Source organism: Diceros bicornis, chromosome 39 (assembly GCF_020826845.1).
Source record: "Diceros bicornis minor isolate mBicDic1 chromosome 39, mDicBic1.mat.cur, whole genome shotgun sequence".
In the NCBI taxonomy this organism is placed as follows: Eukaryota; Metazoa; Chordata; class Mammalia; order Perissodactyla; family Rhinocerotidae; genus Diceros; species Diceros bicornis.
The window spans coordinates 9,705,980-9,733,269 of record NC_080778.1 but is presented as its reverse complement, the minus strand read 5'-3'; the positions used below and the strand labels follow the sequence as shown (position 1 = coordinate 9,733,269).

The following is a 27,290-nucleotide window of genomic DNA, read 5'->3' as shown; positions in this document are numbered from 1 at the left end:
CCCTGTGCTAACATCTGCCAATCCTCCTCTTTTTTGCTGAGGAAGACTGGCCCTGGGCTAACAGTCGTGCCCATCTTCCTCCACTTTATATGGGACGCTGCCACAGCGTGGCTTGCCAAGCGGTCTGTTGGTGCGTGCTGGGGATCCGAACCAGCGAACCCTGGGCTACCGCAGCGGAGCATGCGCACTTAACTGCTTGCACCATGGGGCCGGCCCCCATTGCAATTCTTGCAGCAACATTTGTTCAAGTACTGACTATGTTAAATGTGAAGGTTTTGTAGAAGATAAAATTCAGTTCATTTCTTGGCACCAATGGGCCAAAAATGGAGTATGGATAAAACAAATAAAAATATCTAAGCATACCATATAAATGAACTTGTGGGGAGTGTCATATATGTTTCTCTATGTTTAGATTTTTTTTAGTTTACTTTTTGAATAGGTTCATATGGTTCAAAATTCAGGAAGCAAAAAAAGGTATGCATTGAAAAGTCTCCTTCCTACCTATATCTCATAGCCACTCAATTCTATAGACAACCAATGTCATGGTTCTTGCATGTTCTTCCAGAAACATAAGTAAATGTGCATATATATTTAATATATATAGTACACAAATGGTAGAAAATATACTTTTCTATGTTTTGCTCTTTTTTCACTAATAATATAGCTAGGCGAATTTTCCTATCAGTGTACATAAAGCTACCTCATTCTTTTTAATGGCTGTATAGTATTTTATTGAATGACGTATCATAGTGTATATAACTGGTCTCCCAACTAATGGGCATTTAGGTTGTTTCCAACCTTTTGTTACATAAAAAATTTCTTTAATGAATAATCTTTTACATGTGTCATTTTGCACGCATAAATTCCTCGAATTGTGGAATTGCTAGGTAAAAGGATATGCACGTTTGTAATTTTGATACTATTGTCATATTGCCCATCATAGGGGTTTAGATTTGGACTCCTACGGGCAATGTAGGACACTGACTGTTCCCCACATTCACTCCCAGCATAGTATGTTACCAAGCGGTTTGATCTTCGACCATCCAAGTGGATATTAGTGCGGTGTTAATTTGCACTCCACTTATTATGAAGGATGTACAGGATATTTTCGTATATTTTAGAGCTGTTTTCATTTTCTTTTCCCTGAATTATCTGTTCAAGTCCTTTGCCCATTTTTTCTATTGGGTAGTTGCTCTTACAGATTTGTTAGAACTCTTTATATATTGGAGATATTAGCCCTTTGTGGAGAAAAATATTTTCTCTATGTTTATTATTATTTTTTTAGCTTATGGTAGTTTTCCAATGCAGAATTTTACATTTTTTTGAAGATGAACTTTTTGATTTTTTTTATGGGTCCTAGATTTTTTGTCCTATTTACGAAGACCTTCCCTGCCATGAAAATATGAAGGTGTTCTCCTATAGTATCTTCATTATTTCACTGTTTCTTTTTCTGTACTTTTGGTCTTTAATTAGTTTGAATTGATCTCAATGTATGGTGTGAGGTACAGATTCAAACTCATCTTTCTTTCCAAGTGGCTACAGCGTTGGCCCAAAACGTGTATTCAAGAGTTCATTAGGAATGTCAACTCCCTACCTCTGCATGTTTTCAGCTTCATCAATGGTCTCAGGCAAAGTCTTCCCTTTGGTCTCTGGCAGCAACAGCACCAGTCCTCCAGCGATCAGGCCAACCACGGCTGAAAGCCAAAGATATGCAAATCACATTAAGAACTGAGACATGCAGGCTCTATAATTAGAGCTCCTCTTCTTTCTTTTTAAAAAAAATGTTGGTGATTTCCTCTCCTTACAGATTCCTTTGCCATCTCTGACTGCCCTATTCTCCATCATAAATATTTTGCCAACTCCAAACTCTGTTGGGTTACAGTTCCTTATAGGGAAATGAAATACTTAACATTTTGAGTCAAGGTTATTCTAGGTTAGAGGACATTGCCACAATATTAAGATACTTTGGAGTTAGAAAATAACTCTGAAAAAAAAAAATCAGCTCTAAGAAAAGGAAGAACATAACCCTGCCAATATAAAGCACTTAGTAATGAAAATGGCAGAAACTTGGATCATTACTAGCAAATAAAAGTAATGAATCATGTATTACTGCATAACAACACTAAAAAGTAAAGCCAGGCCTTTTAGTTCTAATTCAGGTGTTCGATAAGTTCTCCTTGTTTCTTTTTTCTTTGCCTCCAGCTGTAATCTCTTGCTTATGCTGGGGGTAATAGTGTTTTTGTTTCTTTAAATTCCTGTTGAAGTTTTGGGATTTTAAGATTACATTTTTACATGTTTTTCTGTAATAGAATGCACAAGTGGGATGTGGGTTCTTCACTGGTTTTGGGGTTTCAAAAAAATGCATGCTGGACTCCATTTTTGTGTCCTTAGAAAATGACAGAAACATGGTGTAGTGGTTGAGTTCAGCGCGTCCTGCTTCAGTGGCCTGGGTTCCTGGGTTCGGATCCCAGGTGCAGACCTACACTACTCGTCAGCCATGCTGTGGTGGCAACTCACATACAAAGTGGAGGAGGATGGGCACAGATGTTAGCTCAGGGCAAATCTTCCTCAAGCGAAAAAAAGACAGAAACAGAGGCCACAGAGCGCAGTGGTTCAGGGTACTGGCTGTAGCTCTGGGCACCTGGGTTCCAATCTTGACCCCTGCTTTCTGGCCTTAGAGCCCCAGGGGGTTCTACAATCTCCTTGATGCTCCAGACTCCCCTATATAAAGTGGGGTGATATACCCACCTCACAGACTTGTTCTGAGGCTAAAATGAACTCATATTTGTTAAGCGCTTAGAACTACCTGCCACATGGTATAAACTAAACAGCTAACCTCTCAAAATCTTCCAAATCTCTGAAGATTCACTTGGTTGTAACTCATGCAAACAATAAACATACTTAGTTGGCTTTGATTCTCGGAAGTGTGTGAATTAGGAAGACAATATAACAGCTTAATCAAATTGGCATCCATTTAGCATTACATATGTGCAAAGATAGGCCTAATTAACCAGGATATTCCCTATCAATTTTTCCAGTGATCTTTGAATCAGGATTTTCCAGTGTGTTGGTTTGTTGATTTTCAGGCTTCTAGATCATGGTTTCTGGCTATTTCAAGACCACAGTCAGCACACCATTATTGTGTGGGAAACAAAAGGGAAAGAAGTTAAAGTGCAAAACTATTACTTTTGCTTCCTGCTAGCTACTCAGATTAATGGCTGGTGAGGAAAGAAGAAGAAAGAACTCTGGCACAACAACAGACACACAGATCAATGGAATAGAATCGAAATCCCAGAAATAAACCCACACATCTATGGACAGCTAATCTTTGACAAAGGAGCCTAGAACATACAATGGGGAAAAGAAAGTCTCTTCAACAAATGGTGTTGGGAAAACTGGATAGCCATATGCAAAAAAATGAAAGTAGACCCTTACCTTACACCATACACAAAAATTAACTCCAAATGGATTAAAGACTTGAATGTAAGACCTGAAACTATGAAACTTCTAGAAGAAAACATAGGCAGTACGCTCTTCGACATCGGTCTTAGCAACATCTTCTCAAACACCACTTCTGACCGGGCAAGAGAAACAATAGAAAAAATAAACAAATGGGACTACATCAAACTAAAAATCTTCTGCACAGCAAAGGAAACCATCAACAAAACAAAAAGACAACCTAACAATTGGGAGAAGATATTTGCAAACCATACTTCTGATAAGGGCTTAATCTCCAAAATATATGAAGAACTCATGCATCTTACCAACAAAAAAACTACCAACCCAATTAAAAAATGGGCAAAGGACCTGAACAGACATTTCTCCAAAGAAGATATACAGATGGCCAACAGACACATGAAAAGATGTTCAAAATCATTAACTACCAGGGAAATGCAAATCAAAACTACAATGAGATATCACCTGACGCCCGTCAGAATGGCTATAATTAACAAGACAGGAAACAACATGTGTTGGAGAGGATGTGGAGAGAAGGGAACTCTCATACACTGCTGGTGGGAGTGCAAACTGGTGCAGCCACTATGGAAAACAGTATGGAGATTCCTCAAAAAATCAAGGATAGAACTACCATATGATCCAGCCATCCCACTGCTGGGTATTTATCCAAAAAACTTGAAAACACCAATTTGTAAAGGTACATGCACCCATGTGTTCATTGCAGCGTTATTCACAATAGCCAAGACTTGGAAGCAACCTAAGTGCCCATCAAGGGACGAATGGATAAAGAAGCTGTGGTATATATACACAATGGAATACTACTCAGCCATAAGAAACGATGAAATCCAGCCATTTGTGACATCATGGATGGACATTGAGGGTATAATGCAAAGTGAAATAAGTCAGAGGGAGAGGGTCAAATACCGCATGATTTCCTTCATTAAGTAGTAGATAATAACAACAATAAACAAACACATAGGGACAGAGATTGGATTGGTGGTTACCAGAGGGGAAGGGGGGAAGGAGGAAGGTGAAAGGGATAATTCGGTACATGTGTGTGGTGATGGGTTGTAATTAGTATTTTGGTGGTGAACATGATGTAATCTATGCGGAAATAGAAGTACAATGATGTACACCTGAAATTTTTACAATGTTATAAACCAATGTTACTGCAATAAACAAAAAATTAAAAATAAATAAATTTAAAAAAAAAGATGAAAGAACTAGCAAAAATAAAATTGAGAATTGTCTTTGAGTTTACTCTAAATGTTGAAATGCAGTTAAAATCCTTTATCTTTTCTAGGGAAGGCAAGGTCTGAGGGAGGGTCAACAATGGTTCCTCTGGGTCCGGACTTTGCACTGCTTTGTTTAATAGCACTTAGAGAAACAAGTAGATACTTGTTCTTGACCCAGAAATGTCCCACTGACCCATTGAGCACTCACTGCCCACGTAAGGGAGTGGCCCAGATTGAGGCATCTCTAACTTCCTCCCTGGAAGGAAGGAGTTCAGAGGGTGTAATGGCACTTCCCAGAGATGGAAAGGGGGCTCTGGGAACAGGTCCCTCAGCCAGTGTTGGGGGAGGAAGGAATCTGGGGCACGTATGTCCCATAAGCAGTGCCAGCCTCCCTGTGGCCAAATCATGGTTATCTCAGGATAAAGAGCTTGTGTTCTATCAACTTTGGCCATCTTGTTGTTATTCAGTTGGAACGTGGAGGAATTCATTGGGTCTGTTTCGAGGGTGAGTTCTATCCACGGTTTGGGACTTTTGCTGGCAGATATACAGTGGAAAATTTTCCCTCTCACAAATCCCTTGAGAAAGAGGAATGAGCAGAGTTACTTGTGGGTGGCAATGCACAGCGTTAGGAGAAAAGCGATGGGGTGCTCCCCTGGTGTGCATCTAAGGGGTCTTGTCTTCCCTCCCCCAAATTAAGCGGGTGCTGTATGCCCATGGAAAAGTGTTACATTTTTGCCAAATTAAAAGCAGCTCAGAATGGATCTTAAAGGAAACTGAAATGGGTGCATTGAGGCATTCCGGCTGACATGAGAAGGTGAATGTTGTGTGTGTGAACCTGGAGACCTGTCTGTGTGGACACGTAGAAGAGGAGAATCTGTTCCATAGTCTACTGCTTGGGGACAGAGCCATGGACATTGAATGAATGGAAGTGCCCAGCATTCTCTGTCCCCTTTCACGGTCTGCAGACTTGTGTTTAACATACACCTCTGTGTGTTAATTGTTGATAGTTAGATTTGTCCCTGTCACCTTCTATCATGCAGGCTGGTTGGGCATGGAGAGGACTCTGTGTTGGTACATTCCTGCTTGCCCCAACTCCACGGGCAGCGTCAGAAGGGAAGTGCTGTGCCAATGCTCCTTAAATCCAATTTAATCTGAAGAAGGGGTGACAACACCAACACAAGTGTTCCATTATGCTGATGCATTTTCTTTGCCTTGGTCTTTCTCTAACCTGGGCTTTGAAATGCCCTTTGCAAAATTTTAACCGCCTTTCCTTGAAGCAATGAAGTGAATGGTTTGTATTTTTCCACATCTGGGCATAGAGGGGGCAGAAAGAGTGAGCTCTTCAACAAAGAGACCCAAGGAGGGGTGGAAATCAGTGAGGAGAGAGGGGCATTCTTCAGGGAAGCTTCCTTCCACCTCACTGTTTCTTGACTTTGTACCTCTAAGGGTATGAGTCCTAGTGGGTTCCCGTATAGAGTCTTAGAAGGTACTAACAGCATTATGAATACTAGTCTTACTCCCACTAACTAGTACTAATTGCTAGTCATATTGACTAGTTACTAATAGGCATGATGCCTATTTTGAGGTAGAAAAGGGAGGTCCCTAGAAAAACAGGTTTTCATTCAAAGACATCTCTGAGGATTTCTTACCAAAGACCACCAGTGGGAGCTCTTGCCAGATGTTGGTGAGTCGGTAGACCAGGAACGGAGTGACGATGCCACCGATGTCACACATGGAGGAGCAGACGAGGACACCAAGATTCCTGAAGTGCAGGAAACTGATTTAACTTTTTGACTTATCACGATACAATGGTTATCTCCCACCTTACCCCCAAATAAATACTTCCCCAAATCATCAAAATGCCTGTGAACTGGAAAAAAGTGTTCATGTTATTTTAATGCACATAAATGATACATGGCACATAATCCCATTCATACTCTGTTGTTCTTGTTTTATATTAGCTTTCTTGAAGATTTTTAATTGGGAGTGGTGATTTTTACTTTTTGCTTTGATCATCTGGCTTCCCTGAGCTGTTGCTATAGTCCTGTTTGTGCTGTTCCCCATCACTTTCTCCTGTGGCCATTTGGTAATCCCTCTCTTGCGATTCGATATCTTCTGTTCTCCCCACATAGTTTCTGTAGTTTAAAGTCTATAAGTGTGAGATGTGAACCTGTTACTGCCTTGAAATGTTCTCATCTTCTCTTACCCTGTGTTTTGAAGCGTAAGGGGTCCTCTGCTGGCACCTGTGGTAGTTCTAGCCAGTAAGCAAATGTCCTGACCACTCTTCATGCTGAGCAAAATGTGCTCACCTGATGAATGTGGGGTACAGTTCCACGTTGACAAGGCAAACCATTTCATAGGCCATCGTAATCCCCATTCTACCCAAGCACGCGACTGTAACTCTGAGCCATTGTAGATCTGAGGGGAAAAAACACACCACTTACACATACTACTCCACGTGATCCCTAGTCTTCAAACAGTGCTCCAGAGTGGGATTTGCAAGGGGAAAGTCCACATTCCAGAATGGGACAAGAATGCAAAATTTGTTCTTCTATAGACTCGAGACAACATCAGCAAATTCTCCACGTCTGTCTGTTTCAACTTTAGACACGGTCCTAACACTCTCTTAACTTGAGACCTCAGTCATTAATGACAACAGAATTATACTGGTTTCCAAAGCTGAGCCAACTGTAGTCTAGAGAGGTCACCCCAAAGAAATGCAAAATGTGAGCAATATTCTAAATAATTGCTAAAAACTGAAGGATTCAAACGATGCTCCATTCCGTCACACAGGCTTTTGCTCTCCTTTGCTGAGAAAACATTTTAAAAGGAAAGAAAGGAACTGAATAATTATTCATTGGTGGCATTTTCTTAAGTTTTCTCATTTATTCTGCAGTGCGATGCAGGGAGGTCAAGGGTGCCTAAATAATATCTGGAACATGCTGGAATAAGACTTAACCCTGGGCCTGCTCTACCCCAAAGCCCCTGCTGTCTGCTCTGGGCCAGCTTGAGGGTCTGTAGTGTGGATCTCACTGCCTCTCCTGTTGTAGTACATCAGGCAACCATTCAGTGTGATTATGTTACATCAGGCAACCATGAGGTGTCACTGTTCTTAAAGGCAGGGTGGCCATATGGGTTTGCTCAGGAAGGTCCTAGAGATTGCATTCATCCTTTTCAAGTTGATTTGGATGATAAATTACATGTTCTTCCTATCAAAGGGCTGTGACACTCCCTCTTCTCAGGGCCTTGGAAGACAAGTGCCAGCTTGGCCTGAAACTTACCAGCCGGGATAAAAACCGAGGCTAGACACGCTGCTCCTGCCACCATATTTGATGCAGCCCAAGGATAACGGCGACCAATGCGGTCAATGGTGAGGATGATGATGAAGGCAGCTGGGAACTCAACCAGGGCAGAGTAGAAGAAATCCAGGTAGATATTGCTCCCTGCAAGGCCCATGTGCATGATGAGGCCCTGGTAGAGAACAGAGCTCGTGAACCTGAGCAAAGAGGAGAGCTTAGGTCAAGCCAAGCACCAAAAGGAAGTCAGGGAAAGGGAGAGGCTTCTGGAAAAATAAGAGTTGACTGTAGATCACTTTTCTTTGCCATCTTCTTATTGCTATTCCCTCCATTCCATTGTTTTTACCCTATCTGACCCAATGCCATGGCTGGCTGTGACATCAGAACCAGGAAAGGGGAAGAAATTAGGATAGTGTTCCCTGGCCAAATTGAAAGGCAAGAAAAAAATGTCTTACTAGAGTGATTTATCTAGTAAAACGATATGAGGTTATTAGTGGTTGTTAATTATTTGTCTCTTTGTGGTCTTCTAATGCAGTTGAGATCAAAAAGATTGACTACTTAATTCAGATTTTGAGAAACTGGAAGACCAAATGGATACAGCCTCCCTTCTTGATGATTTATCTTCTGGACTGATACAAACATTTTCATGATGTTTCTAGTTTTGTGGGCTAAAAGTGTCCATTGTCTGTAATGGAAAATATGAGGATAATTGGCAAGAGTCACAATTTTTCAGAAAAGGAAAGAAGGAAGATGAGGCCAAATTTCATTGCTGCATTTTACACGCAATATTGTGAATGTTGCTAAGTTAATTCCTGATGAGCTTTGCTTTTGTCAGTGGTTATAAATCTTCATTTGGCTGGTGTGAGTCATCCCAATGCTGCATGCTGCAAGGAAAGCGTCTTGCACTAAGGAAAGCTTGGTGCAGAGGGAACAGCTCAAAGCTCTGAGAGCAACCTGCAGACAGGGAAACAGGCTTAAGTTACTGGATTCTGGAGCCCGTGGATTATTCTTGTGGTTCACTCTTGTTCGGAAGTTAATTTTTTTCCTCTGGGTAGAAAAGAAAAAGAAAGGGCCTTTTCCTTGTCAGCCCTGTATGATCAGGAGAGATCTACACTCATTATTGATTAATCTATGCCAATAGTTTTCCATTTTGGCCAAATATTAGAATAACTTAGAGAAATTTAAAAGTATTGGTTCTTGGGCCCTTCCCTTGACCAATCAAATCAGTATCCTTGTGGGGGAGGAGTCTGGCCTTGGTGTTTTACAATCTCCCAAGAGATTCTAGGGTGAAGCCAAGGTTGAGAATGTTCTGATCGATGCTTTGGGACTGTGAGCTGATTTCAACATCTGCCTGAGAAAAATGTTATCAGGAAAACCTGCTATAAAGGAGCCACCTTGCCATCCACCATCGATGCTAATACTGGAACTAGGCTGTGTGAAAGTACTCTTGTTCCCATAATGCGGATGCTTAGGATTAAAAGAATTTGGAGGGATTTTAAAGTGAAAAATATTCCTTACCAGTTGTACATCAAGATCAAAGTGTGTTTCCTTATCTGAGGGGTTCTGACCAAGTCCAGAAATGAAGGGTTCAACTTCTCCCCAACTTCCTCATCAGGTCTGAGGCTCTAAGAATAGAAACAATAGGAATGGCTTTAGTGTTTTAAGTGATCGTGTCCCAGGGTCATACAGGGAACAGCGATAGTACCTTATACTTGCTTATCATGTGCCCAGGACTTGGCTAAGCCCTTCACACACATCAGCTCAGTTAATCTTTACAAGTCTCCGAGAAGTTAGGGTCTGTGTTTTTCACCCCATTTCACAGAAGAGGAAGCTGGGCTACAGAGAAGTTAGGTAACTCATGCACACATATAAAGGGATACTATTGGTAAAGCACAATGGGGTAAAATTGAGGCCCAGCCCAGTGGGGTTGAAACGCCCTCTCTGATGCGGACTCATTTGTCACCCATCGGTCAGGAGGCTCTGCTCTGGGACCTTGGCACTTGGACCAGCTTGACATCACCTTGAACTCGTTAGAATGAAAGATCTCGGGCCCCAGCCCACACAGACTGAATCCGAATCTGCATTTTCACAAGGTTCCCAGGTGAGTCCTGTGCATAGATATTAACATTTGAGAAGCCCTGCTCTCCAAGAGAATAGTAGGTGATGGAGTTGAGATTCAATCTCCAGGATTCTGACTCTCTCCTAAAGCAACATATGATGGTGCATGAAAGACACACCCCAAAAGTGAAGCCACCTCCAGCAAGACCAGCAAGGACCAGACTTATCGTCGCTACATGAACTCTGAACTTGGGTGAGGCGATGCCTCATGCATGCGTTATTCTCTGGAAACTCTCTGAAAGGACCTAAAACCTAAAAATCAGTGCCATGCCAGTCATTAGCGGAAAAGAATATGTATTCCAACCACCCAGAAACCAGAGAGGAAGGGAAGAGAAAAGGCCTCTGTGCCCAAAAATCCTCATTCTAAATGTCATGTAAATCTCAAATTCTTACAGGTTACTTATCCTAGATCCTCATTCAGAAATGATTTACTCTTATTTCAACATAATTTTCTAATTAGCTTGATGTTCTCTTTTCCAGCCCCCATCAGATGAAAAGGTTTCAGTTAAAGGTGCTGAGGTCTACTAAGGGCAGAACCCTAAATACAGAGAAAATGGATTCCTCAGTAATTTGTTCTATTCAAGAAGGCAGGAGATTGCATAAAATGTTTTGGGACATTTTCTATCCAAAATTTTTTAAAATCTAAGAAATTATTTGCGTGTGAAGAACTGTTTTACTGATCTGGGCATCTTCCCTCGGGAAAACCTCCTTCCCTGAGGATGCTGAGGGACACACGGGTGAACAAGTCATCAGGTACTAAGGCAGGAGTGGTCAGCACAGCCTTGCGTTTCCCAAGATAGAAGCTCCTCATTTGACTTTCAAATGGTTCTTGGTTTTCTTTTAGTTTTGTATTTTCTGTCTAAAACATTCAACTAGGGAACCATGAATCTTAGCACAACAGAAATGTCCTGCTACACATGGCAGGCCCCTTCTGGGGCGCCCCATTGAGACAGTGCGCGGTTTTCCCAAATCCTGCTTTTCACTGCCCTTTGATTTAATACTTCAGCACTGGCTCACCTGAAGAGAGGGAGGCAGAGATTTTCTGTTTTTCTTTGCGATGTGCTTAATGATCCTCAGGGCTTTAGCATTTTTGTTCTGGGAGATCAACCACCTCGGAGACTCAGGTATGCACCTAGGATACAGTGTGTTATCGGTGCTGTTAAGAGGAGGGGAAAGTCTTACTGAACCCCCTTCCCGCTGGTGGTCATAATCAGATTTCTGTGAGGGATATTACACAGTGAGTTTTGGTTGGATCTACAAAGGAAATAAAATTGTGCAGAGGTCGCACAACAAAGGAATCATCAACAAAATGAAAAGGCAACCTCCTGAATAGGAGAAAATATTTGCAAATTATATATCTGATAAGTGGTTAATATCCAAAATCTATACAGAACTCATACAACTCGATAGCAAAAAAACAAACAATTTGATTTAACTATGGGCAGAGGATCTGAATAGACATTTTTCCAAAGAAGACATACAGATGACACACAGGTCATGGAAAGATACTCAACATCACTAATCATCAGGGAAATGCAAATCAAAACCACAGTGAGATATCACCCCACACCTGTTAGAATGGCTATTATCAAAAAGACAAGAAGTAACAAGTGTTGGCGAGGATGTGGAGAAACAGGAACGCTTGTGCACTGTTGATGGGAATGAAAATTGGTGCAGCCACTATGGAAAACAGTATGGAGGTTCCTCAAAAAATTAAAAATAGAACTATTATATGATCCAACAATTCCATTTCTGGCTATTTATCCAAAGAAAGCAAAAACACTAACTTGAGAAGATGTATGCACCCTCATGTTCATAGCAGCATTATTTACAATAGCCAAGACATGGAAGCAACCTAAGTGTCCATCAATAGATGAACGGATAAGAAATTTGGAATATTATTCAGTCATAAGAAAGAATGAAATCTTGCCATTTGTGACAAAATGGAAGGGCCTGGAGGGCATTATGCTAAGTGAAATAAGTCAAACAGAGAAAGACAGATATCGTATGATCCCATTTATATGTGGAATCTCAAAAAACACAAAACAAAAACCAAAGCTCATAGATATAGAGAACAGATTGGTGGTTGCCAGAGGCAGGCGGTTGGGGGTGGGCAAAATGCGTGAAACTGGTCAAAAGGTACAAACACCCAGGTGTAGAATGAATAAGTCATGGGGATGTAATGTAGAGCATGGTGATTATAGTTAATAACACTGTATTGCACATGTGAAAGTTGCTAAGGGAGTAGATCTTAAAAGTCCTCATCACAAGAAAAAACTTTTTGTAAAATTCTGCAGGGTACATGTTTCTTTCCCCCTTCAAATGCTGACTTCTACTCAGCCTTGTGCAGGGAGCCTTTGGGTCCCCTCTTCAGAGAGTTCCCAGTGGAACCATGGGAAGTAAACTGCAAATCCAGGTGCAGCTGAATATCCAGCTCTGTGCCACAGGGAGGAGAGGCATGTCAGCTGGGGTGGGCTCCAGGCTTTGCAAAGGGGGTGAGAACTGACAGATGTGTGGAGGTGTAGAGGTGGGAGGGTGCAGACCATCATGGGGGAAAGCAATTCCGAGAGCTGAGTTCCCGAAGGAATGAGATAAGAGTTTGAGGTCAGATGGTGGGAGAACCTAAAAGCCAGACTGTACAGATTGAGCTTGACCTAGCAGGACACAGGGAGCCCCTGTACATCCTTAAGCAGCATGATAGGCACTTGGATCCGTGTCTGCAGAGTACTCTGAGCAGCTCATTCAGGGCAGATGGGAGGAGGAGTGACTGTGAGGAAGGAGGTGGCAGGACTCTCTGGTGGTAGTTCTGGCTTAGAATCAGGAAAGTCCCAGTGGGGGTCATCACTCTGGGAAAGAAGGATTGCTCTGAGAGGTGGGGCCCAAAAGGAACTCAGGATGGATGTTTTTGTGGGAGTGCAATGGAGAGAGGAGTCCAGGACAATTTCTCGCTTAAGATTCCACATCAGGAACAGAAGCATAGTGTGCTCAGCGGTGGTCAATCCACAGCTCACAGCTCGGATCCTCTCCTCTGTGATGCTGCAGGGCAATTTTTCTAGATCATACTTGGTGCTCGTGTTCAGCTCTGTCTACCCACACTTCAGGAAGCAGAGTCAGTTGGGACAACTATTACCTGAGCTGAAGGGCCAAGAAGGTGAAGAACTTGGGAACCAGGCCAGAGAAGGTAGGACCCAGAAGTGGTAAGCCTACAGGTGAAAAGTCTGATGCACTCTGAGAGGCATATCCAAATAGTTAAATACTTGCCTGGTAGAATAGAAATTAAAGTAATTTTTTGAAGTTCTAAATTTAGAATTAGGAACACTGGGTAAATTTGATGGGAATATAAATTCTGGCTCAATGAAATGTCTCTGGAACACAAGCTTTGGTGTCTACGGTAGTGGCTTACTTGATGATGAAGTAAGCGTTATCCATGACACTGTTCAAGCAAAGGCTGGATAATCACCCAGTTGCTATGGGACTCCAGTCCTGGAAAGGAAGCTGGGCCAGAGGACCCCTAATGTTATCTGACCTCAAAGAGTTGACAGCCCACTGGGACAGACAGTAGGGTCATGCGATGTCAAGTCAACAATTGATCCCAACAAGCAGTGAGATGTGATGGTTACAGAGATGTGTGTACAATGCTACCTAGCAGGGCAGAGCAGCCCACCTGGCAGGCTGATCAGGAATAGCTTCAGGGAAGGTGAGGCTTGCACGGGTTCCCTCCTCCTGTGACTTCCACACCCCTCCTCCTCTGTAACTCCTCCTTTCTCACTCATGGTGCCACCTCACTCTTCTTCAGTCCTGGCTCTTCTTCCCCAGTTTGGCTTTCCAAAATTGGTGTTTTCTCGTGTTCTGCCCTATCTCCTTCCTCTCCCAGCTCTGTTCATTTTCTCCGAGTGATCTCATCCCTCTCCATAGCTACAACAAAGAGGTGAATTTCACTTGAATTCCTGATCCCTCAGTTTAATTGCCTGTGGAGGTCTGCATGTTGATGTCCTTCCAACACCTCAAATTCCTTATGCCCAAATCTCACCTCATCATCTTTCCTTCCAAACCCACTCCTTCTTCTGTGTTCCTTATCTCCCTGAGTGACAGCTCCATCAATAGGCAGATGCACAAGCCTAAACTCCAAGTGTCATCCACTCGGCACCTCCTATCTCTAAACCTCCACCTTTAGTCTATCACCAAGCTCTGTCATTGCCACCTTATTAAATTGTTTATAATTTTTTCCTCTTCACACCCACAACTGCTGTCTTAATTCAGGCCCTTGTCCTCTCTTGCAAGGACAATGGCAAGTCTCTTACCTGATCTCCTTGCCTCCATTCTTCCCCAAAACACCTGTTTTCTATTCTGTATCTTGAGTGATCTTTTGAAAGTATAGTCCCATCATGGAGCTTGTAGAATTGTAATTAAATTAAATTTGATTCTATTGAGTGAAAGTGGCAAGAAAAGGTGCATCAGAGGAGGTCAGAGCCTGGATGATAGGTGGGCCTCTTCTGTCACGCTAAAGCATTAGGTCTTTCTTCCGAGGGGAACAGAACTATTGAAAGACTTTTAAGCAGGAGAGTAACAGAGTGGAACTAGATTTTTGAAATATAATGTGAAGCGTGGATTAGAGGATGATGACGCAAATGTCAAAGAGACCAGTTATGAGTCTATCGTAGCAGTCCAGGCAAGAAATCATGAATTCCCAAGGGGAAAGGATAAAAAGGAGTGGATTCAGAGACATAAAGGAGGTAGAAGGGATATAGGGAGGGAGCTAAGGTCCTTCTCAGAGTTTTACTGGCTTTTGGAGGAGAAACAGGCTTCCAGGGAAGGTCGAGATGTTTAATTCTTAGACAAGACAACTATAAGATGAACAGGTGGATATGTCCAGGAACTAAATAAGTGAGTTTGTTGCATGGGAGAGAGATTTGGTCAATAAATCCAGCATCCCTCTTGCTTTATTTCAGATTACCTCGCATTAGGGGTTTCTGATAGTTTCTGCTGTGTTTACTGTTTTCCATGTTTCTCTTGGGCAGGAGAGACAAACATATTTCATGTGCCCTGGTAACTCTGATTGATTGGTCTGTCTAGGGTGCCACATTGGCCATATCTGGGATAAAGACTGCTGGGATTGATTGGGGATGTCTGCTTTGGGCACGGATGTGGGGAAGTGGTGACACAAGTGTCACGCTCCACCTTCTCCATCCTAAAGTTTCTTCTGAGGAGGGACAGAACAAAAACAATAATATTGTCAATCTCTTTAAAGGGTACCACAGCCACTAGAAGCTAATTTAAACACCACATAAATAATGTGAAAATGTAAGATTCAAGTCATAAGATTCTTAAACCCAAAGTGAAAGGACATTTGATTTCCAGAACGGGAGACAGATCGAAGCTCATACATTTTATTCCTGAAACCTGGACCTGGGCTTCCTGTGAAACAGGCCTGGAGAGTGAAGGAAACCTTACAATTCAGAAGGACACTGTGTGCTAGGGAAGGCAGCCTTTTTAGCAAAATAAAATATTTCAGTTTATCTCCTTTTTGTGCCAAATGGACTTACCAATAATAGAACAAGAAGCAGAAGTTGGGCAGAGTAACCGTGAACTGCAGCCATCTCCAGTGAGGAAGCATGTACGCCACCCCAGCAAGCGCCAGGAGCCCAAAGGTGAAGGCAACTTGGTAAAAAATCCCCACTGTTCTCCGATAGCTCAGCCCGACAAATTCTGTAACTGCAGAGAGAACCCAAATGGTCAACGTAAGTCAGGACAACAGTGAGTTGGCTGTCCCATTATGGGAAAACTAGAATGCCAGCCTCAAAAAAAGTAGTCCAAATTCTAGAATTTTCTCTACAGCTCTCTGAAAATTTAAAAATGTTCCTTGGGGCCTATTTTGTTATAATTATTGCTGTTGTGTTAATTAATGTAAAATCTTATAAGCCCACATTAGATAGGGTGAAAGGCGTGCCAACATAAGCGAAATATTTGATTCATAGAATAATTTCAAGGACAAATGCAATGATATTTCAGATCCATGCAAAACTTTGATCTAGTGTAATAAGGCAGTGATAATTTAAGACCTGAATACATGAATCAAACATTGACTTTAGATTGTAGATGACTTTTATGTAAATGAATACCTCAATATAACTGTTCTCTTCCATAAGTTAAACGTTTTCTTGGCAAACCTGTTAATGTGCATAAAATGGCTTGGAAACCTAGCAATGAGTTTCCAAGCTGACTGGAGTCAGCTAGTAGTGGCTTGCAAGAACTGATTTTTACATTTTCAAGAATTTTGCAAGCTGGTTGTTAAACCCATTGGCGTCTTAAAATCAGTCATGGTGGGAGTATTTGCAACTTAGAAATTGGAAAACACTATAAGTCAAGGCTTTTTATTTTCCAAGACCCAGTTTATTGGCATACCACTGCACATGGTATAATAATCAGCTTTATCCCATCCCATGACTTCATCATGACAGATGCATAAAGTCTGTGGTACATGGATGTAGGGAATAGTCATTTTTATATTACAAACATACTAGAATTGAAGTTCCAGATCTTCCATGAGCCACAGAGTTTTTGCTTTAACTGTTTGGTAATCATGTGAAGGACTTCAACTATTTATAAACCAAATAGGAACGCTCTCTAGAAATATTTCTATAAATTACTGCGAATTATCCAAAAGTATTTTAAAATAGAGTTAAACAAAATTATGTAAGTGCTCAATAAATAGAAAAGTCTGTCTTTCGAAGTGATTGGGGTCATGGACGAGGTCTGATGGGGGTGGGCTAGAAAGGGGTTGAGTGGCAAGGTGTACCTCAATGACATTCAGAGGGACTGGAGAAGAAATTAATGGGAGGAGGTTGAAATGAACTGTTGCTGAAATTTAAATTTATACAATTAAATTCTACATATTTCTACATATTATGTGTTCTAGGAACCAAATCACTGATCGAATAACTGCATACATTAATTCCTTTGTTGACCAAACATAGATTAGGTGTCTACCATGACAGGTACCTAGTAGTATTAAGCACCATCTCCTCTTCATCTCACAGCATTCCCCAAATTAACCTTACCAGGTAAAATTTTAAGCACACATATTCTAGTTCTCGCATGTGTAATGAGAGCTTTGTTATTATTATTTTAATTTCAAAATGTCCATTTCCCTTTGTATGGATGCTATTTGAATGTACCCAAAGAGAAAGCATTGATGGAGTTAATTCCCGCGAACTGATTATGGTGGTAATTTTTCTTGATATTGCTTTAAAGATACCATGCTGTTAGAATGCATATATTCTCCTATACTCCATGGAGCTTAAGCACAACTCAGGCTACTAAGGAGCAGGATGTAAATGATATTCCTGGTCCTACAAATGGCTTGCCGAGGATCCTGCATTAACCACAGGACTTGTGCTCTCAGTTTCCTTGTACATAAATTGAGGATAACTGTGGTTTACTAGAATGGATTCATGCAAAGTAATAAAGTCCCTTATAAATCTAACATATCTCTCATCATTGAATTTTCTTTATATATAGGCTTGGTAGGCTAGATTCTCTCTCTGTGTAACACCCCAGGGTACAGACAACAAAAAATTCCGAGAGTTATATAAGAATCTGGATAGCATGATGTTTACCCTCATTTCTGCCTTCATTGTTTTCTTTATAGGAGGAATGCAGAATGAGTTGATTGAAAAGATTTTAGAAATTCTTTTGACAAAGAAAAAGAAATCTCTCAACATTGCCTTGAAGCTGAGTCCACGTTTCTGCACAGCTACCCTCACCTAACTGTGTTTTGGCAGTAATGTCCCTTTGTTCTCACAGCTGCAATCACAAGCATTCTTACTCAGGATGTAGGCTATTAACCAGCCTGCCTTGCTGACCAGTCCTTGGATCAAGCGAAAAATTAACATCCATGTGTAGGTTGGGGAAATGGCCATGAGAACTCCGGATGTAGCATTTATGAGGATTGTAATCAAGAGGCAGAGCTTACGGCCAAATCTGAAAGGAGAAAAACAACGAGAGGGAATAGAATTAGATTAGATTCATGAAGGCTGTAGAAAATTCATGGAAGTTACGGAAACCTAAACTAAAGTGCAGGTCAACTCTGAATTATGGAAATTCAGGAGGCATGGACTGATACCTATCAAGAGAATCTCTGACTCCAGGGCAGTTCTGTTTAGGGCTTTTCATCAGAGCACTATGTATAAATTTCAAGCACAATGAGCCCCATTCACTCCAGGGCTACAGTACCTTCTCAGTCCCACACTGTGGAGGGTATTCAGGGAGAGGGTGATTCTTCCAGGCCACCCAGTGCTGAATGCCCTGGGGGCCTGTCTAGGTCTTCCATCATCATATGAGCTGGAGCCTTTGCACTAACAGCCTCAACCAACTGCCCACCCAAGAGTTTTTGCTTTAGAAAAAACAAAATTCAGTGTTTCACGTACTCCCCCATCCATTTTCAACTCTGCTTTTGGACATTGTGGGATTTGCGTGTCCTCATGGAAATGGTCTTTTGTGTCGAGCTGTTGTCACTTCATATGTTGCCATCTCATAGGGCCTTTGTTATGGAGTACCCTGGCAGGATAGCTTCCACACATTTTATTTGAGGGACTTCGGTTTCATCAGTTTAGGGACCTGGAGAGTGCCTCAGTGCACAGAGTGGAGGATAACTTGCAAACCTGGGTTTTCCCTTGGCCTTACTGCTTGCTGAGGTTGGGTGAGTTATTCAACCTTTCTCAATTTCTTCATCTGGAAAAGACCTATTTGACCCAGTGGACAGAGGATTAAGTGAGATATTCATGTAAAGAGCTTGGCACATAGCCCTTCCCTCCCTCGCTCCCTTCCTCCCTTCCTTCTGCTTGCAAAGCTGGCTCTCAGGAAGTTTACTTGTGGCTCAGAATTCTTGTTTTCACATTTTCATCATATCCTCCTGGTTTGAAGATGCCCTAAACAGCTGTCAGTGGATATTTAAAAAATTCTTCATAGAAAGCAATGTTTATTTAATCTTTGTTTATCCACTTCAAACTGAATAGTCCTTCGTGCTTTATGGCATCAGCATCGCACATTCAATGGTGGCTGGACGTTTTTAAATTGCTGCTCGTCTTATTAGGCAACTGTGTTCCAGTGCCCATTTCAATACTAACTGACCAATTGAAAATACCTGCAACATCATTAATAATCATTTGGGAATATTAATGCTTTAAATCTGAAATTTAAAGATCAAGCAGTCTCATTAGTAATTAATGTAAACCACTAAACTCCTTAAGACCCTGTTTTGCCCATGTCATTTTTTCATTCTCACTCAGTGGTTCTCCATTGTAACTATATATCCCTTGGCCTTTTATTGAAAGCCTTCCAAAGGCATCTCTCAACATGTTTTAGCCTTTCTTTCCACATTCTCCTACCCAAACCCCTCCTTTACCCTCAAAGAGTTTATAAACCTGTGCTCAAGTGATAATTCCCCAACTTCCAAAGTTGACTTGGGCATACTGTAAACACCACAGTCATGCTCCTGTAGATGGACAAAATCCTGGGGCAGATGAGAGGGAATGTTCACCATTTGAAACTCAGAGCATGAAAAACCTTCAGAAAACCAAATCCATAATGCAGAAAAACTTAATTGGAGGACACGTCCCAAATGAGGACTCAATGCTATTTAAAAAACAAGGCAGGGCTAGAAGACATTTTGGAGACCTGGGATAGTGGTTTGAGACTATTCCCTGCCCCACCCCATAGTACCACTTAAGTGGTTAAATGAAAAACAAAGAGATAAAACAGGGGAGAGGTGTGGGCTCCAGGACCACTGGCTTCCTAAATCCTTTAGCTACTGGTTACTCAGAATGTGGCCCAAGGCTGTCAACACCACCTAGGAGTGGTAGACACAGACTCTCAAGCCCACTCCAGACCCACCGGATCAGAATCCGACTTCTAGCAAGATCCCCAGGTGGTTTATATGCACATTGACATTTGAGAAGCACTGCTTTCATTTCACTGAAGCTGTGTTCTCATCTCCAAATTGGAGATAATAAAATCTCCTTTTAAAGGCTATGATCCTAAATGGAATATAACACACGAGGATGCTCAATACAGTGACTGGCGTAGCATAGGGAGTGAATACCTTGTTTTGGAAAATTCCACACAGTTGGATAAGTGTGACTGCGACCCCCTAGGACTTTGAATCTGCTTTGATCTAGTTCCATCGTGAAATATAGACAGTGGGGTGCTGGCTCTTGAGAGTTGAATCGTAGGCTTTCAGAAAATTTTCGAGCTAATTGTTAAGCATAGCCATTATTAAAAATTAAATTATACACTTACAATTAAGTAAAGTGTATTAAAAACAAGTGTAATAAATATGCAAAACATCACTTCCTAATTATTTTACTGTGTTGGGCTATTATCTATGCTCATGAAGTTATTTACGTCTATCTGTTGTATGTGTATGGTAGAAATACCATAAAATGGTGTATATTTCTAGCCAACTCTATTCAGTGACGTCATTTTGGTAGCTTGAAATGGACCACTGTGGGAGTATTTACGCCACAGAAATCAGCAAATGCTACAACTTGGGGCTTTTTCCCTCAGACCACCAGCTGTTAAACATTTACAAGCATGTCACTAAATATAGCACTTATAATTATTGAATCTTAGAGTAAAAAACCTGGTATTGGTGAGAGATTACCTTTTTTGTGTCAGGTGATACTCAAGATCATTCTTGAGGAGGTTTGGATGCTGAAATAAATTAGCATCTTATAAAAGGTTTATTTTCAACTTCTCTAATCATGTTTTTCTCCCTCTCCTCTCCTTCTCCTCCCTCCCTCCCTCCCCCCGGCCCCCCTCCTTCCCTTCCTTCCTTCCTTCCTTCCTTCCTTCCCTCCTTCCCTCCTTCCTCCCTCCCCCCCCCCCTTTCCTCGCTTCCTTGCTTCCTTCTTTCCATTTGCAAAGCTGACCTTCAGAAAGTTGACTTGGTTTCAGACTCAGTATTCTCATTTATGACCTTTACATAATATCCTCCTGGATTTCTTCTAAAAGATACCCTAATCAGCTGTTAGGTCATATTTTTAAAATTCTTCATAGAAGACAATCTATTTTATTTAATGTTGGTTTAATCTGTAGCATAATATGGGTTTCCATAAGATTCTTGTCCCATTGTATAAAATCTGAAAATTGTTCAGAAATAGGCATTAAGTATGTAAAAGATAAATTGTCTTTTTTCTCACTCTATCGTGGTTATCTTATTGCACTGTCTTACATGCACAGACAAATAGAACAGAAAGAAGGGGCAACAACCAACAAAACTTCAGACAGTTTAAGAACAAGAGATAGAGGTATGTACACAGTTTTGGGGGGAAGAATAATGAGTAATCAACTTTGCACAGGAGATGTCAACAATAGGAACAAAGTAATGAGGTCATCTAAGAAGGTGGATAATTGACTGGGGATTATACCTCAGGAATGCACTGTCAGGAGAACATTATAACCCATCTCCTACTCTTTGAGTGGGATGAGAATAATTAACTCATTTATTTAACCAGCTGCGAGGCTCAGTCACCTATTTACTCACTTCTGTCCTGGCAAGTTGAGTGTTAGTATCTGCACCTTACAGTGAAGGAGGGAGTGAGAGGGAGCAAGGAACCAGCAGGGCCAGACGGCCACACACTGGACTCTGGACTTCCCCTTGTCACTGTGTCTCCTGACTACCTAAGCAGTCATATCCAAGCCACTGTCCTCAGACATTTGGCAATAAAAATAAAAGCATATGACCTTCCTCTTCATCTCATAAGCCTCCCACACAAAGTCCCAGAAAAAGCCTTTGAAGGAAGGCTGAGCAGACAGTTCTAGAAGTGATGTGATGGATGGAGCTGCCTTGTGGGCCAGCACCTCAGCTGTCATTCTCCCTCCCTCCTGCTGCCAGTGGGCCCCAGGCTGTGAAAGTGCAGATGTCCCTGGGAGGTGTGATAGATTAAGCCATTTTACTAATCTCTAACACATTTGCAAGTTTTAATCCAGCCTGATAATATAATATAATCAGAAAAATAATCCATTTATCTTTAATATTATACTTACAGGATTGGGTTTATCTGTATCATAGATATAGTTGGGGAGGGCAATAAGCATAAAGTATATTTACCATTTATTTCAGAATTAAATATATATATTTATATTTTATAATAAATTATAAATATTAAAATAAATTATAATAGATTATCTATATATTTAGTATATAGTTATAGGTCACTATCTCACTAGGTGATGGATGATTAAAGAGAATGATACCGTCCAAAATGCTGAGCACAGTGGCTGGCACGTGGAAATACTCAATCAACTGTCAGCATTATGAGTATTAAATAATTAGCCCTGATGGCCAAGTTCTCTAAAGTGCTTATCATGTGTAAAGCAAATTTTTCGGTTCCTTTCCCTTTTGAGGACTCCTAAAAACATCTAATTGGTCATCAACAGAGTAAAGATGCATGTTATAAGGAACTTTCAGTGTAGCAAATCTGAGATTACAAAATGATGGATAAATAAAAGGCATCGGGGTAGCTGGGATTAGCATGAGTCACGGAAAACTAGCCACAGAAGACACGGACCCATCTGGAGGATCATTTGCTGTACATTCTTTGTGGAGGGGTCTTTCCTCATCCCTCTCCAGGGACACTGACATTATGGAAGTGGATTTTTACCTCCCTCAGTGTAGACAGACCCTGTTTCCCTTCCACCAAATTATATCCTAAATTCCATACATATAATTACACCTGGCCCCAGGGCCCCGATTCTGGAATTCTGCAATCCTACAGGCTAAGGTAAGGAGAGCAGTAAGAGAGTCTGGGCTGGCTCTTGGTATAGGAGAGGCAGGCAGAGGATAGGAGAGAGCTCAGTGGCCGCGAAGGCTCATGACCACATGGATGGATGGCAATGAGGCCAAAGAATGAACTGGGAATTACAAAAGAGATCAAATCATCTACTACTGTGTCTTCTCACCCTAAGCTTCTGGATAGCCCACAAGGAAGACTGCTGACTAATGTTGAAACATCCCTCTATGGCCCCAGAGATTTAGAAAATAAGGACATCGATCATGATTCTCGAAACAGCAGCAGAACTCGATGATTGCCAAGACAACCCTAGGAAATCAGGCCAGGAAATTGTGGCCTGTGTGCTTTGGGAAACGATGATATTCAAGCAGGGGCAGGTGAATCCAAGTGCTTTCCGAACCTGCGGACTGTTTAAATTCCACCATCTTTTTCGTGCTGCACCTACCTGTCTGCTATGTAGCCGATACTCATTGAACCGATGAAAAATCCGAAATTCACAGCTGACTGAAACAGGTCCAGCATCCAGGAGTTGGCACACACTAGGTTAAACTGCCGTAAGGGCGAGAGGTGTCCCGAGTGAGGAGAGAAAGAAAATAAAATCCTGTTAGACATAACTCCATCCAGGGAACGCATTAAATATTCCTTGCATTGAACTGATGTGGCTGAATGGCAATAGACCAACTTTCTTGCTCGTATTAATTTTCTTTACACAACCAAAAGATTTGTCCTGCAATCTCTTTAGCATTCTGTCTGGCAGTATGTCATTAGGCGGCTAAATCAGCTGAAATTGGGTAATTACTCCATTTCTGCACAAACCATTTTTTCTAACTTTAATACACAGAGGCAAATAGGTGTGTGAACAGGATACAAATGCTGCCCCGAGGAAGCTGGGCTGGTCATCGTCTCTTTGCTGTCTCCTTAATAGCAGGAGCATCTTGCTAAAGGCTGTTACATTTGCTCCCATTTGGAACAAGAGGCCGTGTTGAAGGAGAAACAGGTGCCGGCCTGGAAGTCAGCAGATCCGGTTTCTAGGCTCACTGTTAATTCTCTCTGTGGCCTTTGGCAAAATTTTTCGCAGCTCTGGACCTCGGTTTTCTCATTTCTGAATGAAGGGATGAGATTAGCCATGCTATAAAGCCTCTTAAAGTTGTATGGTATTCAATCTATGCTCCTCCTTTATGTGACTATTAAACCACTTTAGACTCTTGAAAAAGGCTCCTCTGACTGAGCGTCTGTTCATACGGAACATCTTCGCCTTATCCGAGCAGCCCTCCTAAACCAAGCTAGGCAACCGGCTGCCTCCATATTTTCAGAAGAATTTCATCCCTCCATTTTGCTTTGCCGCCAATGAAAGCAAGTCTCCATTTTTTTTTTGTTTTCTATTTATTGAAATGAGGCTTCACCATGAGATGTTAATGTTGACTGTAGTTTTTAATAAAATAATAGTACCATAGCATAAGCTCCAACCCCAAATGGTTTTATATAGACATTTTGAGCAAATTAAAGAGAAAAAAATAGCCATCAAGAGAAAAGTTCATCGTATTACAGTAAGGCACCGTTTGGGTGAATTCCATGAGCTTTCAGGTGTCCATTCGTGTGGTGGAAGGATGGAGGGGGCACAGGACTTCCAGAAAAAGAGGAGGCTTGAAAACGACCCTTCCCAGCATTAGTTCCAAGAATTCTGATATGCTTTTGCTTGTTTCTTAGCGCTGAGACTTGCATACCTGAGAATCATTATTGTCAGAATTTGATAAAGTTTTAACCAGTCCATTCATACTCCATACAAACAAGAGGCTACATGTTTTTGTTGGAAACTAAGATTTTATAAGATACTTTGAGTTCAAAGAGCATGCCTGGGCACAGTATAAAAACCAGGCCTTACTGGCTTCTTCCTTAAGAAAAGCTGCACCATTTGCTTTTTGGATGTCTAGGTCTTGTGCTCACTTACCTCGGTCACGATGGAGGAGCCGGGCGTGTCGTACACCCAGCCGTGCTGACAGGGGCCCAGCGGCAGGTGGCTCCTGTTGGTGGCCAGGCCGGCCAGCGGGTCCTCGCAGCCGAGGGCGCTCTGGTTCCAGTCCACCTCGTAGCGGCGGCACCGGCGGGGGAAGGCGTCGCCCGCCGGCACCGGGCCCGGCACCGTGTAGTTCAGCTCCTCGGCCAGGCTCCAGCCGCATCGCCGGCTCAGCTCAGCCACCCCGGGGCTCAGGCACCGGTGGTCCGGGATGAAGCCCAGGAAGACGATGCCCAAGTAGATGGGGGTGAACGCTGCAGAGAGCAGAGCTAAGAGGAAAAATGTTTGTTTCTGGAAAAAGTTAAATTCTCCTATGTGCTCTAGAATGTCATCGACTGTTGGCATTATTACTGGAGGCAGGAGCAATCTTGATGCTTTTCCCTGCACTGCTACAAATGTGGCTGAGAGAGGCTGCAGCCAGCTCAGAGCAACTCTTGACCAAAAGTCAAAAGGTGAGAGTGAATTTACTTTAGAAAGCAAGCAGCCTTTGGTCCAGACCTTTCCTCAGTCAGGCTAACTTCCAGCTGTGCACTCCTCCCACGGGTGTGTGTCCTGCTGTTCTCCCAAAATGCCCCGAGCAAGTAACAGGGCGAGATGTTGTGTTCATTGTAACATCACTCTGCCCAAGTTTGTCGATACCTCATACCAGCACCACAAACAATCCTTCCTCTGTACCCCACAGGCGAGAAATCCAAGAGCTTTCGCATGTCACAGATCTGTTAATCTTTCTCTAGTAAACTAAGTTTCCAGCAAATTAATATATTCATATCTCACCCACAGAGTCAAGCTTGTTTCTCGAAGGTGCTACAGAGAATGCACACGCACTTGGCTTCGCTCGCCGGGTATAATGTGAATCACGGTCGTGGGGCAGAGCTGCTGTCTGGATTGAAGGCGGTTTGCAAATCCCGTCACTGGGCTTGTTCTACAAACAGCAGCAAGTACACCCTGGATACAAGCTATGGCTGCTTGTTTTGATTTTTTTCCGGATTTTAGAATTCTCCTTTTTAAAGAACGCCAATCTGGCATTCTTGCCTTTCAACCCTGAAGTGTCCTTCCCTTGATGCATTTGTAAGGAAAGAATGAAATGTTCGCTGCACACATCGGTCAAGTGGAAGGCAGGCAGCAATGTTTTCATTCTGCTGTCTTTCTGTCCTAGATATTTCTGGCTGTGGTTGGGCTGCCTCTTTCAGATGGTGTTGGGGGTATTCAGACACAAGAGAAACAGGCAAACTGTCTTTCCTGGTGGTCGAGAGGATCCCTACTCGAGTGGGAAGCTGCCACGTAGGGAAGGTGACCTGTTGATATTTCTGTGTAATAAAATGCCAGACGTTCAACCCAGTTTTCTTTCTTCTTTTTTCTCTGTTAAATAGTTAGTGGGTATAATAGCACGGGTCTAACAGTAATGAGTCCTCCTCCCTACTGCTGCAAGCTTCCTGTTTTCTTTAAAAAGCAAAAATTAGGGCACCTGTCGGGACCCCGTCAACCTCTTCTGAGCCTTCGTCTGCCTCACAGAGATGCTCTGCTCGGCGGCGTCAGGACGGCAGGCCGTCTGCCACGCCGGCCCCAGTTTGCCATCAGCTAAAGTGATTGGGTTCAAACTCTACAGAACCAAAAGTGTTGGGGAGTATTTATGGCATGAAAGTTATAGTTACAAAGCTCATCCATGCAATTATACCCACTGACTATTCAATAGGAAAAAACAAAACAGAACAAACGAGAACTGGATTAAATTTCTGGTTGTATTGTGACTGGCCAGGCCCAGGCATGGCAGGCCACAGTGAACAGCGGTCTTGGCTTCTGAGGTAATGAACCATCACAGACTGAAAACGCCAGACTCCCAGGAAGCTGTGACTTGTTCTGGAGCCATCTTGGATCTTGGATCTTGGAAGGATTTGTGGAGCGATGAGGCCATGGTCGGGTGTGGCCAGGAATCTGCAGACACATTCCCGTTCTTGGCTCAGGAGCTCTCCAGATCCAGAGATATTTTTCAAATAAAATGAAAAATCATTAATAAGATAAAAGGCAGATAAATAATGCCAACCAGCAAAAAGATAAGGCAATGTCAAGCAAGAAGAATATCCCTTAATTTCCGCTTCTAGGAAAATGGAGCCGATGTACTTTTTCTTATTCTTCCCACCGAGTACGACTCAACACCCTGGACCCTACACGTAAAACAGTCATAGGAAGACGAGCAGTGGAGAGAAGGCAGGCTGGCTAGGGACCTCTGGGCCCAAAGAGCGACATAGTGGTGAGTTTTCTCCCCGGGTTTTCTTTCTGCCTCACGTAACCTAGCCTGGGTGCTGGAGAGGCTGGCGAGCCGGAGACACGAATGGGCACAGACACCAAAAACCCCCACAAAAGCTTGCTTTCTCTAGATTAC

At 42.3% G+C, this 27,290-nt stretch overlaps 1 protein-coding gene across 1 annotated transcript in view; it reads right to left on the bottom strand.

Annotated features, from left to right (window-relative positions):
* Window positions 1–25,255, bottom strand: part of SLC22A2 (solute carrier family 22 member 2) — a 30,456-nt gene extending 5,201 nt beyond the window's left edge. The window contains exons 1-10 of the mRNA XM_058534300.1: window positions 24,845–25,255; window positions 23,342–23,445; window positions 17,931–18,085; window positions 15,649–15,817; window positions 11,123–11,237; window positions 9,506–9,612; window positions 7,973–8,187; window positions 7,001–7,109; window positions 6,341–6,453; window positions 1,595–1,694 (exon numbers count right to left, since the gene is read on the bottom strand). Of these exons, the coding sequence (XP_058390283.1) occupies window positions 1,595–1,694; window positions 6,341–6,453; window positions 7,001–7,109; window positions 7,973–8,187; window positions 9,506–9,612; window positions 11,123–11,237; window positions 15,649–15,817; window positions 17,931–18,085; window positions 23,342–23,445; window positions 24,845–25,255 (1,598 nt within the window). The remainder of the gene's footprint in view (window positions 1–1,594; window positions 1,695–6,340; window positions 6,454–7,000; window positions 7,110–7,972; window positions 8,188–9,505; window positions 9,613–11,122; window positions 11,238–15,648; window positions 15,818–17,930; window positions 18,086–23,341; window positions 23,446–24,844) is intronic.
* Window positions 25,256–27,290: the final 2,035 nt, after the last annotated feature.